This window comes from Pygoscelis adeliae, unplaced genomic scaffold (assembly GCF_000699105.1).
Source record: "Pygoscelis adeliae isolate BGI_AS28 unplaced genomic scaffold, ASM69910v1 Scaffold60, whole genome shotgun sequence".
Classification (NCBI taxonomy): Eukaryota; Metazoa; Chordata; class Aves; order Sphenisciformes; family Spheniscidae; genus Pygoscelis; species Pygoscelis adeliae.
The window spans coordinates 2,118,895-2,135,393 of record NW_008823954.1 but is presented as its reverse complement, the minus strand read 5'-3'; the positions used below and the strand labels follow the sequence as shown (position 1 = coordinate 2,135,393).

The 16,499-nt window shown below is 38.1% G+C and overlaps 1 protein-coding gene across 1 annotated transcript in view; it reads left to right on the top strand.

The window, feature by feature from the left end:
* Nucleotides 1-16,499, top strand: part of UBN2 (ubinuclein 2) — a 48,251-nt gene that overhangs the window by 11,339 nt on the left and 20,413 nt on the right. The window contains exons 5-9 of the mRNA XM_009322831.1: nt 8,482-8,619; nt 9,815-9,927; nt 10,950-11,448; nt 14,957-15,027; nt 15,746-15,875. Of these exons, the coding sequence (XP_009321106.1) occupies nt 8,482-8,619; nt 9,815-9,927; nt 10,950-11,448; nt 14,957-15,027; nt 15,746-15,875 (951 nt within the window). The remainder of the gene's footprint in view (nt 1-8,481; nt 8,620-9,814; nt 9,928-10,949; nt 11,449-14,956; nt 15,028-15,745; nt 15,876-16,499) is intronic.

Sequence of the window (16,499 nt, the reverse complement as noted above, 5' to 3'; positions counted from 1 at the left end):
ATTTTAATGGGGCTGGAGTACAGACAGGTACAGGACATGCTTTTCTGGAGGAAGGTTCTTGGAAAGTGCTGATAGAAGGGAGCTTCTCCTAAGCAAAGAGATTTTCCCTGTCAGACTCCTCAAAGGGCAGTGGTACCTGCCTTGATGAAGTAGGGTACGTTTTGGGCTGCTTAGTAGGCTAGATTGCCATTGTTTACCTTCTGTGAAAATGAAAACCATGCATGAGATTCTTACAGATTTGCTTTAATTGTTTACTCTGGAAAGAATCAGTACTTTCCTACAGTGTAGTAAAGACTGTAGCAGCTTGGCTGCATTAAGACCATCAAAGTCCCTGTGGCTACTGAACACAGAAAAGTAAGGGCTCCTGAAGAGCAATTCGGTGGACTCAGACATGAAGCCATCTAAAGGAAAATATTGGAGAAAGGTTCTTGGGTACATTATTACCCTAAGTGACACAGTCAATTCCTACCTCCCATCTCCCCTCAGACTTATCTCCTCTTACAGGAATAAGTACATAGTTACAGGTTGCTGTTTGCTTTGGATGTATCTGGTATATATGCTGCTCAGTTTTCTACCTTGCTGTCCTCCTTCCACACATATGCATACACATGCATATCAGCCTGGTTTGGCTGGACTACTTGCTCTTGTGATGACCTCTGAATATTTGGTTGGTTGAATACCTTCCTGACAATGTAAGCTTTATATAGAGAGCAATTCCAGGGGAATACAGTGCTCTCTGAGCTTTCTGCTATGTAATATAGAACAGGGATCTGAAGTAATAGATGGTGCTTAGTGAAAAAGTATGCAACTTTCTCTTACTCAGAAGTAGTAAGACTTGCACATCCAGGCAAAGACCAGCTAGCACCTTCCCCTGTGTTGGGTAGATGAATGCAGAGGAAGAACATCCACCTAGAAATCTGTAAGCAGTACAAGCTGTATTTTGAAGCAGCAATACTAGGTAGCCACACTGACAGGAACTGAAGCAAAACGTGAATGCCAAGAGCAATGGGAAGCATGCAGTTCAGTACTTCGGAGACCCAGGGCCGTATGTCAGTATTTAACTCAGTCTACTATAGTCATGGTTCCACAGCAGCCTTCTAAACACTGGTGTAAGAGTCCTGTGCTGCTAGGTAGAGAAAACTAGCCTGTCAATGGTTTCTCATACATGGCAAGTTTCTCCAAAACAGGTACTTCAACTTAAAGGAAGAACTGAACTTTTCTTTAGCTACATCTTGCCTCAAGAGCTCAGACCCTCTTAAAAGACAGCCTTTCAAGGATTCTATGTTGATTTTAGTAATTCCGAACACCTTGGTAACAGAGTTGCTCTTTTTCTATCTGGGTTCCCTAGAATACTTTCCATAATTTAAGGGCTTAGTCTTTGCAAAAATTCTGTGTCATGATATACAGTTTTCACATGTTCTTAGGGTAAATTTGGTTTACTTCATCTTGTAATCTCCAGGCTTATTAAAGGTGTGATAGATTTAATATCCTCTTCTCTCCCACCCTGGCTTTCCCTCAAGAGTTCCTGCTGTTGTGATCTGAAACTTGAAGCTGATGGATCACCGGTAAGAGCATCTTGCTCAAGACTCTTGAATATCTGAGATGCTTTTCCCAGTGAGAATGGTATCTATTTGGGGAATGGCACAGCTCAGTGTGCTGATGGTAATTTTTACCTTTTTTGTGGGGTTCTGGGCCAGATGTTGTTTTAGGCCAACTTGATGTTGTTCTCTCATCCTTCCTACTCAAAGGAGCTTGTTTTATGCATAGCTATGGAGAGCAGTGTTGTTGCTTGAGAAAGATAAATGTCTCTTAAAAACAAAATGAAAAAGCCTATCAACCCGCCAATGTTAGAGGCATATACAGAAAAATGCTACATAGGATACATTATTAAACATACTTTCACATTGGATTGAGAGATAAATTTAACATTGCTGCATTTTTCATGTGGAAAAAGCTGCCTTTGTAGACCTCTATCACAAACCTCATCCACACTGAATATGTGAGGGTGCATTAAAGCTTCTTTTTTTTTTAAGAGATTCACTTACTAGCTGTTTCACTGGCTAAGGATTTGTGTGTTTATATTACTGGTCTGTCTTCCTCGTTCATTGTCACTTTGCCCAGTCTTGAAAGTTCTGTGGTTGGGGAATAGTGCTCACTTAGCTGAGTGCACCGTGTCACCTTTAATAAAAGATGTCTTGCATGCTTCCCAGGTGTCTTCAGGGTAGATCTGCCGGTTGGCACATGACCTATCATATGTATTTGAGTGAATACAAGGGCAAATTTCAATTAGGAGACTCTTGATTTATCTGGGGGTGAGGAGGGATAAAAAGCAAAGAAAGGTGTAAAATGGAGTACCAAACAAGTAAAGCAGATACTGTTCTGCTTAATGCAGAACAGACACATTTAAACTATATACCCAGCAGTCCTCTAGTACAAGAACCATTAGGGCTAGAGGGGCAAAGGTAGTTGAATTTGCAGAACAAGTCTGATGTTTGTTAAAGCAACAGTAATGTTCTCTTGCTCCTTCTGCAAAACATTATATCCTTTTTTAGGAAGTAATAAGTAATTTCTTAAATGATTTTTTTAATCCTGTGTTCTGGCCTAGGTTTCAACCAGGTAGTTTAGGACTGCACATGTATTTAATGACCTTAGTGGGACAACTGGGAAACTGAAAACTCGGCATCTGCATAGGTACTTGAAAAAACCTGAGACTTGTATCTGGCCATTGTAGTAGCATTGTTTAAATTTGTATACATCAAGAATGCAGGAGTAAGAAATAATTAAGAAATAATGATAATAGGTGTAGCAACTTCTTGCTTTTAGCTAAATTTAGTTTTCTGAAGAGCACAAAATCACTTTTCAAAGTAATCTGAGCTACTAGAGGGGTAGATCATGGCCTAGGATCAACTATTCTTCATGAGTAGATGAATTTATTTAAGCAACACAAGGAACTAGTGTTTTCCAAAAAAATATACAAACGATATGATTATTAATATAATATAAAGGGGGTTTTATAACATGCCAAAATAACAGATTTTTGATAAGAGCATCTGTCTTAAGTGTCATATATGGTAAGTTGCTCTTCATATTAAATGAATGGAAAAGGAAAGTAACTTTTTTCTACAGAATCTTCTAGTAATTGTAACGTGAAACCTAGAGAGGTTAAGTAATACATTGCATACTTATTTGTCATAAAAATACTGAACTATATTTTCAGTGTGGATCAGAGCTCAATCTCTGAAAGAATTGAGTCAAACAGATAAAGGTGGTCACATGAGCAGTCATACATTTCATAACTTAGGCTGAAATATTTTCAAGGCGGTAAGAATGTCATCTTGTTGCACTGAAGGTCACTTAAGCTAATAGCCTGACTCTGGTGACTGGTGGAAGGGTATAAAAGGTGGTGGTCATGGTGAGAACAAAACAGGGCAATATATATATATTGGTAGTTCTCTCGAGATTGTCTGGTAGGCTGATGGATTACAATATCCTGACTACTAAACCAGGATTCTCCGAGGAGACTATCCTATCCTAGTCTAGACTACCCTGAGCCAGGTATTATATCTTTAGTAGTCTGTTACGCTTTTTTCTGTTGTGCTTTGCCAGCTGTCCTTTGCCCCAGGATTAAAAAAAAAAACAAAAAACAAACCAAAAAAACAACAACTTGCCTATGCATTGTGGAAGAGGAACCTTCTTTACCATGGGAAAGCTCTTTCTGCTTGCTTTTTGATGTCGTCTTGGATTAGAAAAGCAATGTATTGTTCCCCCTTAACCTTGTTCAGGATTTCATTGTATATTCTATTATGCTATTTTTTGGAAAGATAGTTCTGGTTTTTTGTTTGAAAACTTATCCTTGAAGGATAGCAAAGCCAAAGAGTGCATTTCAGTTCTTTGTGTCTTTAAGAAGCATAGAGATCGGTCAGCTATGTTTGTTTGAAGTATCTTGAAGTATGTAGTGAACTGTATGGATATTCAGTCCATTTGACTGAAGCAACCATATTTGACATAGTTTCAGGAGCTTGACTATTCAGTGGGCTAATGATGATCAAAAAATAAACAGCTCCCCCCCCAAGCTGGTTCGAGCCATCTCAAAAATAAACTGAACAAGGAACAAAAATTATCCCTGCTTATCTTTTATCTAAATAATACCAGTTTCACAACAAATAATGTACAGGCTACATTTCTTAAAACACTTGGACATGTTCGCAGCAAATCTCATTTCCAGGACTTAATACAGAAGTGCTAAAAAGCCTTTTCACATGTATATTTTCATAGTATAGGTTGTTCGCTGGAAGGGAACTGAATGAGGAGGATCATGATCAAAATATGAGGATCATGATCAAAATATCTGAACACAAGAGTAGACAATATTAATATACTGCTATGTACTGTGGGTCTGGATTTCAGAACTAAATTGGCATAATCAATAAAATGTCACTGTTCTTGGTATAATAATGAAGTTGAAACTGGTTAACTTATTTTTAAAAAAACCTAGATTATCTTTCACACCTAAACATTTAATTAGATTAATGGCACTAGAAGCATAGTAATGTAGCTCAAGGACAGTACTTGAAAATAACTTACATACTGATCTGCTTTTAGATGTTCAGACAATGTATCAGTCTTATTTTATCTGCAGAATGACTCCATAATCTTTCGTGGGACAAATCCGTGTTCACAGGAGTCAATGGTATATGAAGTCTGTTTGTAGGTCTGAGAATTTTAATTCTTGATCTTGGAATGTATAAGGAAGAGCAGAACACTGTAAAGGGCTTAAACTGTTTTCCTTAATAGGATCATTTCTGCAATTTCATATGCAGAAAAAGCTATTGCAAAGCAAAAGTCTTGAAACCTTCTGAATTCATCAGAAGATTTAGAAGTTGCAAGAGCCGTGTTCCCTTTAGCTGAGAGTCCTGAAGAGACTTTAAAATGAAGTTTAATCTAGCTGTTGCCAATATCTTATACAATCATATTCAAATTTTCTGTTGAATTAGGGCCCTAGAAAATAGTAAGCTTACCTCAGAGGAGGGGGTACTAGGTACATTGTGGTCTGCAGGCCGCAGCTTTAGGTAAGTTGAAAATAAAATGAAATGTTGAGTTATAAGTTATACCTTGTTCAGTAGGCTGAGGGCAAATCGAATTTTGGTAGGGAAAAGTAAACTCTCAAGGGCTAAGGATAACTGAATGTCAGAAAGGTCTTTGAAAGTCTGGACTAAATTCATAGTCCTCAGCACAAGCTGTTGAAACCTCAACTAGTAAGTTACACATCCATGTCTTCCTGACCTTGTTTGCCTGCAGACTGTTACGGGATGGTTTGTTCATCTGTATATTGAATGAATTCTGCCTTTCTGTTTGCCTTGTTCCTATGGATCTGTGCCACATAGCAAGTTGATCATTCTAATCATCTGCTGTGATTCATGGCTTCCTCACTTGTGGACTGTCTTTAATCCATACTTTTTCTTGTGTGTTCTCCAGGGCTTCCTTTACTGCTCTGCAGCCAAGTCTTTACTGTGTTTCTCTTTACTTGTTCTTCACTTCTTATGATAATGGTCCCAGCTTTGACTGTGTGCTTTCTCCTTCAAACTTGGCAACTACTGTATTCTTCTGTTTTGATCCTGTACTGCCCCAACCTCACCAATTCAGTTCACACCCTGTCAGCTCAAAAGGGAAATGCCTTCTCTGTCTATTAAGCACTGTGGATAATAATTTATTTTCTTTCCCTTTCATCTTCCTTGTACCTAATGAAGCTGGTTCTGAGAGCTGTGGAAAAACACCAGATTTCTCTGAAATTCATACCCAGCCTCTGCTCTCAAGTTTACTTTGCACCTCCTACTTTGCATGATCGTCCTGGTCTCTTAAGATGAATGCCAAGTCCACAACTAAGCCACTTTGCTTTCATTTTGTCCAATTAATAGATTTTCCTGCTTTCTTGCACTAGTCTTTCATATGATCTTAGGGTGTCTCATAGATCCTGTCACCGCTTTTCCTTTCCCTTTCTGTCTTTCTCTACTGCTTGTTAAGCCTTCCATTCCAGGAAGATAAAAGGTGGTGACTCATGGAAAGTTCTAACTACTTATTCAGATCAAATCCACATAAGTCTCCAGTTCAGGCTCTTTCACCAGCTTCCTTGCTGAAGTTTGCATTCACCATTTTCCTCTTCTGTGTAACTCTTCTTCCTGTCTTAATGCTTTTGGTAGCCCAGACTTTTTGGTTCTTAAACCATTTTATCTTCAGTATATTTTGCATGGTGTGCAGGGGGAAATGAAATAAGCTGGTAGCTGACACTTCACTTCGCACTGTGTGTGTTCCCTTCGTGTAGGTGATCTCAAGTCTTCAGTTAATGTTGTGGCAGTTAAAACTGCCTACTAATTTATTCAGCCTGTTGAATTCTGTCTTAACAGACATGCAGTGGAAGGCCTGCTGGTTCAAACTTCAAAATAACAAACACATTGTTTCCTTCCCAAGTATCTTACTTAATTCTTAATCATTTGGCTGTGCTACCAAATGTTTATTGCTTGCAGCTGTGACTCGGAATTGACTTCTTCCTCTGCCAGAGCGCATACCTCTGAGGTGTGTCAAAATCCTACCCTTTCTTTCAGAAGAAGGGCAGAAATTGATTCTTAGTCATTGCACTGTTACTGTGTCTTTCTGGTACTTTTGTAACACTTTCTAGGTCCTGTAAATGCTTCCTCCTTATCTTTGTTGGCAGGTATGTGTCTTGGGCATTCTGTTTTTATGCTTCCAGACAGACTTACAGCTTTCAGAATTGTATTTGTTGCTTAAGTTCACCATCTTACAATTTTCAATATTTGAAAACTAAGACCAGTAGCTCAAATTTGGAGTAGTTCAGGACAACATTGTCCTTCTGCGTAGTGATAACAGCATTGTCAAGGCAACCCTCCCTCAGTTCTCTTGCAAACACTTCCATGGCTTGCTTTGTTGATACTTATGCATAGAGCTAGAATGAACCTATTCGTTCTCCCAGCCTTTTTGAGAGTTTGGTGTTAACAAGATATTTCCTAGAGATTAACAGTTTTCTGGTAATCCTGGGGGAGAATGTCATTCTGAGGGGGCTGCTGGTCATGAAATAATAGAATTAATATTGTCTTCCACTATACTTAATATTGACTACTTTTCCTATGTCTTTGGATTTCAATATTTTTGATACGGCTTTGTAATTCTAACTTGGAAATTCCTTCATAAATACTAAGTGCTTTTCAAAATAAAGAGCGTATAAGAGTTTGAAACCTTTTGTGGTTTTAAAACTGTCTAAACAGTGAGAATATATCTGCCTTTCAATGAAACAAGTCCTGGCATTGTGGTATTTGTATAAGAGGCAATGTCATATTCAACACCTAAAATTGGAAATAAGCTAACAGATACTGTGGCTAAGTTTGTCATGTCTGGGGTAGCATTTTTAACAAAAGAAAATTTCAGAGAACTTTGTAAGAGAAGTAGGTTTTTGAGCAGGGCGCTGTGGTTAAGAGTTGGTACTAAAGGTAGTGTGTGTTGGAACAGCTGAACATGTCAAGTGTGCTGCAGAGTGTTAATGAAAACTGTGGCAGTCTTAATGAAACAATGCATATAATCTGAGAAGGTTTTTTATGCTTAACTTACAAAAACATCTCTTCTATCTTCAGTCCTATTTCTTGGATATAACATCTAATTCTGTAAAATTCTGATACAGATGAGGCTTCTTCCACTGTAATATAGTGATTGTTCAGACTGTCATCTTTTTTGAAAATATGGAAGAAATAGGTTCTAGTAATAACTGTAGCTATCACTTACAGATAACTTAATGGGCCTGTTATAAAAATGTATGACTAACAGAAGGTAATTTGAACCTCACACTGTCTCATAAAATTGAAGGGTATTCAATAGAAGTATGAAACTTAAAATTTAAAATCGACAGAGGCAGGGTGTTTTTGTTTTTACAAAATTTGTTTTCAACCGGTGATGTTGCTGGTATGCCTGTAAGGCTGTCATAGATGAAAACAAATAATTCACTGTGTCTCCCTACTTCCTGGACAAAAACAACCAGTGAACAATGAAGTGAAGTTGCTCATAGGCAGGTGGTGTATCATTGAGATTTAATGTCTAGCATAATGTAACATGTTCTCAGAGACAGAATATTGGGGAAAAAAGTTTAAAAGTTTCTGGGCTTTTTTTTTCCAGGGGCAGGGGGAAGGGAATGCCTCTGTGCCCATCCTCATTTCCTTCAGAAAGCAGTACTTTAATGCTGTAATTCTATCTTTTCTTTCAAAAAAAGGGCATTATTTTGAAAGTAGAAAGGTTATTCTGTGATATTAATGTTCTGTGCCTTGGCCAGTAAGTTTTCAATAGCATTACTGTCCTGTTTCTATTCTAGCAAGCTGTGCTGTGTACTTGTATATAATTTTTCATGTATAGGGACTGGTAAGTGAACTACATATTCATTTTATTAAGAAATGCTGATAAACTCATCTTCTTTTTCCTGCCCAGTATGATGAATTGGTTCCTGCATCCCTGACAACCAAATATGGAGGGTTTTATATCAACACTGGTACACTGCAGTTCCGCCAGGCATCTGACTCAGAGGATGAAGACTTTGCAGAAGACAAAAAGCATAGGCCACCTAAAGTGAGTTATCTTAATTATGCTTTTTATAGCTAGGTGGACCTTGGGAAATACTTGATACGCTTAGAATGGCTCAGATGAAGAGGCTGAAAGCAGAATGATGCACAGTACTGTTTTATTGCATTTTCTGTTTTGTGGCTCATGTACTAGTGTTCGGGAAATAACTCAAGATGTCCACAGGCTGTCCAGTCTTATAGGACTAATCATCTGCTTAGGCAAGCTAACAAGTTGTGTCCATGCATCTTGAAGTGACAGATGATTCATTCTGTAATTTAACAGGATTTTTATTATGTGAGATGAGAACGTAGATTCTCCACTACTGCTTTCATGATTTTGCATAAAGCTTGCATGATTTGAAATTGTTCCTAATATTCAGAATAACACTTAAAATAAAACATCTGTTGAAATAAACTCAGTGTATAAGAATAGCTATATAAAAAGTGTATATACAGTCTTTCCCAAACAGTGTGTTGTTCTATGTACTTTGACAAGTTATGATTAATGCGAACGTATTTGCTTGCGTATGACATTCACAAGTTCCATGCCATTTTTTTTTTCCTTTCCTGCTCTACAATTCTTTAAATTTAACATAACTTTAAGGTTCTTGTATTGGATCTGACTGGGATGGAGTTAACTTTCTTCATAGCAGCCCTTATGGTGCTAGGATTTGGATTTGTGACTAAAATAGTGTTGATAACACACCAAAGTTTTGTCTGTTGCTGAATAATGTTTGCACAGTGTGAAGGCTTTCTTTTTCCCTACCCTGCACTAGCAGGTAAGCTAGGGATGAGCAAGAACTTGGGAGGGGAGACAGCTGATCTGAATTGGTCAAAAAGATATTCCATACTATGTAACTTCGTACTCAGCAATGAAACTGTGGTAGCAGAAGGTGGTGTGGGGATTCAGTCTTCCAAGGTGGCCATTGCTCATACTGGCTGGGCGTCAGTCTGAGTGTGCCTTAAAGTATTCTTCTTATTGAAAACTCTGAATTCAGTAACTGTTTAAAAATGATTAATGATTGAGGCTTGTCAGTAACTGCAATTGCTGCTAGGAATCCAGTGATACTGTTTGCCTTTACACACATTGAGGTATTTTTCCTGGCTCTGAATTTGAAAGTGTAAGGAAAACTAAATGTTTCTTGCTGTAAAAGTCCTTTAGGGTGGAAGAATCATTGTCCTTTATTTGATCTCTTTTCTAGATTGCAAAGTTAAAAGAAAGTGAAGATCGTGGAATGAAGAAGCGCAAGCGGAAAGATGAAGGGACAGAAAAGGAGAAGAAGCCTCGGAAAATGAAAGTTCCTAAGCAGTTGGGGTAGGTTTCTTTCCTTAGATGAACCCTTGAATTGTATGTGAGGTTTGGTTTCAAGATTGTGTGCCATAGCAAGATTATCACAGCTGTTTAGAATATTGTATTTTTAAACTATAATTAATAGCTAACAGATTTTGGAATTTGTGTGCGTTTTTGGCATAAATAAGTCCTACAAGGTAATTTTTTGTCCCCCAAAATTTTGAACAAGGAATAATAAAACAAGGAAAGACACATTACGGAAAAGAAATTTTGAGTTTATGAATAGCATTAGCCATCATTGTTCTACCCAAGGTCTTGTGTAGCACTAAGAACTACATCTGACAGAAAATAATTTTCTTCACATCCCTTGGTTTCTAATCTGGAAAACTATAAACATAGCTTAATTATTCTACAAGTTTCTTATAACTTTGTGTGCTTTCCTGAGTTCTGAGGCTAGCATGGAAGGATTAAGGTGGTGGGGTTTTTAATTGGCTTCTAGAAAACTGTCGTTGAGTGAAAGTTGTCTTATTGTGAATATTCAAGTTGGTACTGAAAATTTATTGATATTTTTCATCAAGGTGATGAATTGGCAGAAAATGCTCAGTTTAAGTAACGTATAGATGTTGAGCCTGCATGTCAAAATTCTTAGCAATGAAAAGAATTTTTTTAATGTACATGGTGTGCCTAAACCTAAAGCAACCTGCCACCATTCAGGAGTCTGAGGCAAGTTTAAGTATTTTAGTAGCATAGATCAGCCATGAGTTTAACAAATGTGCCAACTTCTCCATAATGCGAAGTCTAAAGTAAATAACCTTTGCCTTAATGTGTAGAAAACTTAGCAAAACGAATCAGTTGGAGAGCATGAAATCACATGACCAGCAAAAGTTTATGGTAGTTGATAGAATAGTCTGAAGATGGAAGGACAAAGTACTTGCTGCTTCCCCCTGATAATTTTTTAATTGTACTAAACTCCTAGATTTTTGTTAAAGGTTACTAAGGCCTCAAAAGTCACATGCATTCTAATGAAAGATTTCTTTCCTCTACAGAGTAATGGCCTTAAATTCACACAAATCTGAAAAGAAGAAAAAGAAATTGTATAAAGACTCGCTCTCTCTGGCTGCCATGATCCGTAAATTTCAAAAGGAGAAGGAAGCCATGAGGAAGAAGGAATCGAGTCCAAAACCTCCAGTGACTGTTGCAACCTCTATCCCTAGTAAAATTCCTTCTTCCTCTCTCAGTGCAGGAAATGATATCTCTGACTTGAATCTTAGGATCAATGATCCTGTCCTCTCCATTTTTGGTAGCACAAATGAACGTGAGCTCCTGCAAGAAGCTGAAAGTGCCCTGGAGATGCTGGGAGACATTGACTTTGACAAGTTGCTTGATGGCACTTCTGATGGCAGCCCGGTATCTGAGCTGTCAGGAGAAAATGGAAATGTCACTCAGGCAACCTACACCTCTCAGGTCATGACACCCAAGCAGGTGCCTGCCCTCCCAGAAGGTCTGCCTATGCTACTTGAAAAGCGCATTGGAGACCTTCGAACAGTAAGTATGAATTCACTGGTAAGGGATTGCATTCAAGAATCTGAGAGAACGAGGAAGAATAATTAGGGCCTAAGTTGCCATCCTTGAACTGTTGGCTGAAATACTAAAAAATGTAGAATTGATCTTAATGTCAATCTTAATATCTGTATTTATACTCAGATGAAAACGGGCACAGAGATGATGCAGGTCAATTGTTAAAGCAGCGTTTGTTCGACAGTGGAGACAAGGTTTTCTAAGTCTTCTGTGTACGATAACTTGTAATGTTTGTTTTTTTTTCCATAATGGAAATATCAGTGTTACTTTAACTTGAATTATTAGTTGGTGAAATGGATGGGTGTTTTCTTACTTTGGAGGGGGAAACCTGAAATATGACTGCAGCTGACAAATCAATGTCTTGAATTTTTGGATTTGTAACATAAATTTAACTTGCCAGTTTAAAAAAACCAAAACAACAACAACAACAACAAAAAACCACCACCCAACTACAAAAAAAACCACCACAAAACTGAATATTTTCTTTTGGAAGGTCAGAATGGAGTCCAAACTTGTCAAAAATATTAATGAAAAGTATTAAATCCACAGGTTACAAACACCCCAATAGCTTATTGAAAGGGATCAGAGATATTAAGGTATTATATGCTCATGTTTCAGTTGTGGATGTTAAGTTGAGAATAAATTTGTTGTTTGATTGTCCAGATTCTGATATTAAAGCTTTTCCTTACTCAGAATAAAGTGCAGCTTTTCCTTACTCAGAATAAAGTGCAGCTTTTCCTTACTCAGAATAAAGTGCAGCTTTTCCTTACTCAGCAAGTTTTGAAAAAGCAGTTCAAGTTACTACCTTTTTGGAAAAATAATGATTTTAACAGTAGCAGAGCTTGCTTTGCTACAGGTTAGAGTAATGATAAAGCATAATGTTTCTTACCTGTATGTGAATGTCTTATAGTGTTCTTAGTTATTTTTAAATGTTCCAAGCTAAATAGAGCCAAGGGGTTAATATTTACTAAAGTGAGAGAGATGATTTTGTCTACCTTTGAATATTCAGGTTAATTTTGCTATGAATCAACAACAAGCTTCTAGCAAAACTGGAGAAGAACTGGATTAGGCCAAAAGTCAGGAAGTGTTAGTGGCCTGCCCCAAATTCATACTGCTTCACTGTATAACAAGCCCCATCCAGTTAGAAGAAAGGTTTTCCAAGAGCCACTGAATTAAACCTAACTCTTCTACTTCTGATAATGTCTTCTGGAAGTTTGGTGCTGGCTGAGCAGAGCAAGTCTACCCATATACTTGGGGAAAAACTAGGCTGTGTGTTGACTAAAAGATTGCAACTTCCTTACCTTCTGCAAATGGCAATCAACTGACGTTATCAGTGGGGAAAACATCTAAAAAGCAGGAAAACAGAAATGGGTCTTGTCAAATACTTACCAGGCTCACAGCTTTAGTGCTCTTTAGTGCAAAGAAAGCTAAGAAGTTTATAAAACTCTGGGAAAAAGCCTATGTTCCATGAATGGAGTATGATATATCTAGATTTAAAAAATAAATAAATAAATTTAGAAAGCCACTGACTAAATACAATAAAAACTTCCTGACTTCCTTTTGTACATTAATGTCTTCTAGTTCCCTAAGTGGGCAATTCTGAACTACTGTGACAGAACACAATTTAGTACGCAAGCAGGAAAGTAATAGAATGTCTTTTTTCTATTGTGAAGGTAACTGTCAAGATAATCGGGGGAGGGGAACAGGGGGACACGACCAAAACCAAAAACCCAACGCAGTTCAGTGATAGCGATGCAGTTTTTGAATCTGCCGATGTTGCTCTCTTCAAAAGCCAGCAACACTGTCCAGTATGATAATATAATGCTGAAATTGCCTTTTAAGGTCTAGCTGGGACTGAAATGTCAAAGCATCTCTTTCCTTCCACTTTATATAAACCAGAAGATGATAGTAATCCTTAGGTTTATTATGCTTAAAGATACTGTATTTAAGACTTTCAAACTTGTCTTTTTGGTATCCTATCACTTGTAAACATCTATAACCTTTCTAATTTTTTAGCAGGACAAATGCTTCAGTATTCTTAAACAGATAGTACGATCCCCTCAGCAGCTGAATTTACGGTAGAAAGTAGTGAGCAGAATGTAGTCCTTACAGGAACTTAAACTCTGGTATAACGTTCATGACTGAAGCAGTAAAGCATTCAGACAATGGGCTACCTTATGGTTTCTGATAAGAGTATCAGACTCCTGTTTTCCTGTGCAGTGTAGAGTTCACAATTCCAGAAAATATCTTTCTTTCAAACTTAAATGGGTCAGTTACACAAGAGCAAGAACAGTATTTCATAGTAATAAAGAAATTTTATCAAGTTAACACTTGCATTTATTTGTAGGTTTTAGCTATGTTGTAACAAGTCACTATTTTTTTTTTAAAGGCAGAATTAGAGATTTCTAATTTATTTGAAAATTCAGCCTCATAGCATGTTGGCTTCCTCTAATATTTGTCAGTCACTTGTGTGGCAAGTGATACCACACTTGCCTACTCTTCTGCATACGTATCCTTTTCCAGCTCCTTTAGGTACTCACTGTCTGGTCCCAGTGCCAGAATATAAGATGACAATAAGCCTCTAAAAGTGTTGTTTTTTCTCTTTGTCTTGACTTCTATAAATCTGCAGAGTGGATGAACACTAGAGAGGAGATCATACTGATTCTTGTAGAATGGTGCAGGGAATTGGCTTTCTCCTACAGGCTATCATTGTTTGTGAAAATAAGAATCTAGGAGATAAGAACAAAGATAAAGGGGATTCTACAGGGGAATTCCCAAGAGATCAGGAAAAACTTCTAATAAAAAGAAGTATGTATAGGAATAAGGCTGTCTTTTTTTCCCCACCTCAAACAGACTTGGGAAGTGACTAGACAAAAATACTAAAGAGAGTCTAAAGGTGGCAAGAATGCTGGACAGCACCAGAAAAGAGGGATGAGGTATTCCTCTAGCATATATAATCCCTTTGTAGAAATTGCAATGAAGGATTGAGATGGATCTCAGAAGGCTGGGAAGTTGTAACTGAGTGAGGCACATAACAGAGGCAGAACAGGAGCCTTTTATAGATTGAGAGTAGAAATGTGTTGATGCTCTTGCCTGCTTGACTTGTCAAGCAACACTCTTCTTTTTAAAGCAAACAGTAGTAGTGGAATGTTGCTGGTGGTGAGATAGTAAAACATCTCTACCATTTTCTTCCTTCATGGTTATTGAAAAGATGAATGTGTTAACATCAGTGATCCAGGCAGATTCTAAATAGAATGATTGTTTGCCCTAGAGCAAGGAGTTTTTAAGTAGTATAATAATAATCTTCACCTCTTTCCTAAACAGCTGAGTATAGTTTGGTTTTGTTTATTTTTTCCAAATAATGCTGTTCTCTGGAAAATTAGAATGTGATACAGCAGTAAAAGTAAAGATACAAAGGTTGTTGGGATAAAATGCTCTATGAACTTTTGGATACTCTTTATTACTGTATTTTCAGGCTGCCAAGATGTTTGATGAAGAAGGCAGGAAGAAGTTTTTCACGCAAGACATGAATAATATTTTGCTGGAGTAAGTGCTTATCTGTACAACCTTCGCTTTTTGGAAAGGGGGTGAAAGGAAAAGTACAGAAGAGGAAATATTATTGAGGTTGTTCCAACAAAGCCCTTAAAAGTCAATGAAGGTAGATCAGTCTAAGCTAGTTATTAGCTAAAGAGATTTGTATATGAATACAATTCCTGTCATGACTATCTGTCTGTCTTTATCCAGTGTAAAGTGTTTTGTAGTGCCCTGTGTCCTTGACTTCATGTGCAAAATCCAACAAAACTGCCAAAACCTGCCATTATTTCTTCCTGTCCTCCACTTTCATAACTCAAAACACCATCAGCTTTCATGAAGGAAAATGCCAGCTTTTTTTACTCTGCAATCCTTCAACTAAGCATTTAATACAGAAGGTTCTCTGTTCGTATTCTAAGAAACAAAAAGTAATCTCTGGAAGACTGTAGCAGTCAAAATTGTGTCGAGATTGATGTGAAATGGTGGGAGTAAATGAAATTTGAAGGACAGTGTTCAACATTGCTGGAGAAGTATGTATATGAATGGTTACTTGCCATTGATTAAGACTTCCTCCTTTTGTTAAAAAGTTTAACTATCTGAAAATGTCCCAAGCTGCTATTTTTAGTATGCACAGCTAGAATGTTATGCATATAAAGCTTCCTTAGGTTTGTGTTCAGTTGTCATCTTCATCTTGGAGTGCCTCACTGGTTGATGTCTCTTGTTTGTTTGTCAGTATTGAGCTACAGTTACAGGAGATAAATCCTGCCATCCGCAATGGAGTCTACGCTCACCTTGAGGCTTTTGTGCCATGCAATAAGGACACACTGATAAAGCGCCTGAAGAAGTTACACCTCAATGTCCAGGTAATGATGGGCAGATTAGCTCCAGCATGAGTCAATTACGTAATAGTGATGAGGACAGAATGCAGGAGAATAGAGCAACAGCCACAGAGTCTCCAATAAAGCAAAAGATTTTGGATCAGTTGCTAGGTCAGCTTAAAAGCTTTTTTCTTTGTCACCGAGGATGAGGAAAAGGTACTTAATGCCTTCTTTGCCTCAGTCTTTAATAGTGAGACCAGTTATCCTCAGGGTATTCAACACCCTGAGCTGGAAGACAGGTACAGTGAACAGGATAAACACCCCCCCATCCCCCCACCTGTAATCCAAGAGGAAGCAGTTAACGACCTGCTATGCCACCTGGATGCTCACAAGTCTATGGGGCTGGATGGGATCCACCTGAGAGTGCTGAGGGAGCTGGCAGAGGAGCTTGCCAAGCTGCTCTCCATCATTTATCAGCAGTCCTGCTTAACGGGGGAGGTCCCAGATGACTGGAGGCTTGCCAATATGATGCCCATCTACAAGAGGGGCCAGAGGAGGATCCGGGAACTATAGGCCTGTCAGCCTGACCTCGGTGCCGGGGAAGATTATGGAGCGGTTTATCTTGAGGGCGCTCACAAGGCATGTGCGGGACAACCAGGGCATCAGGCC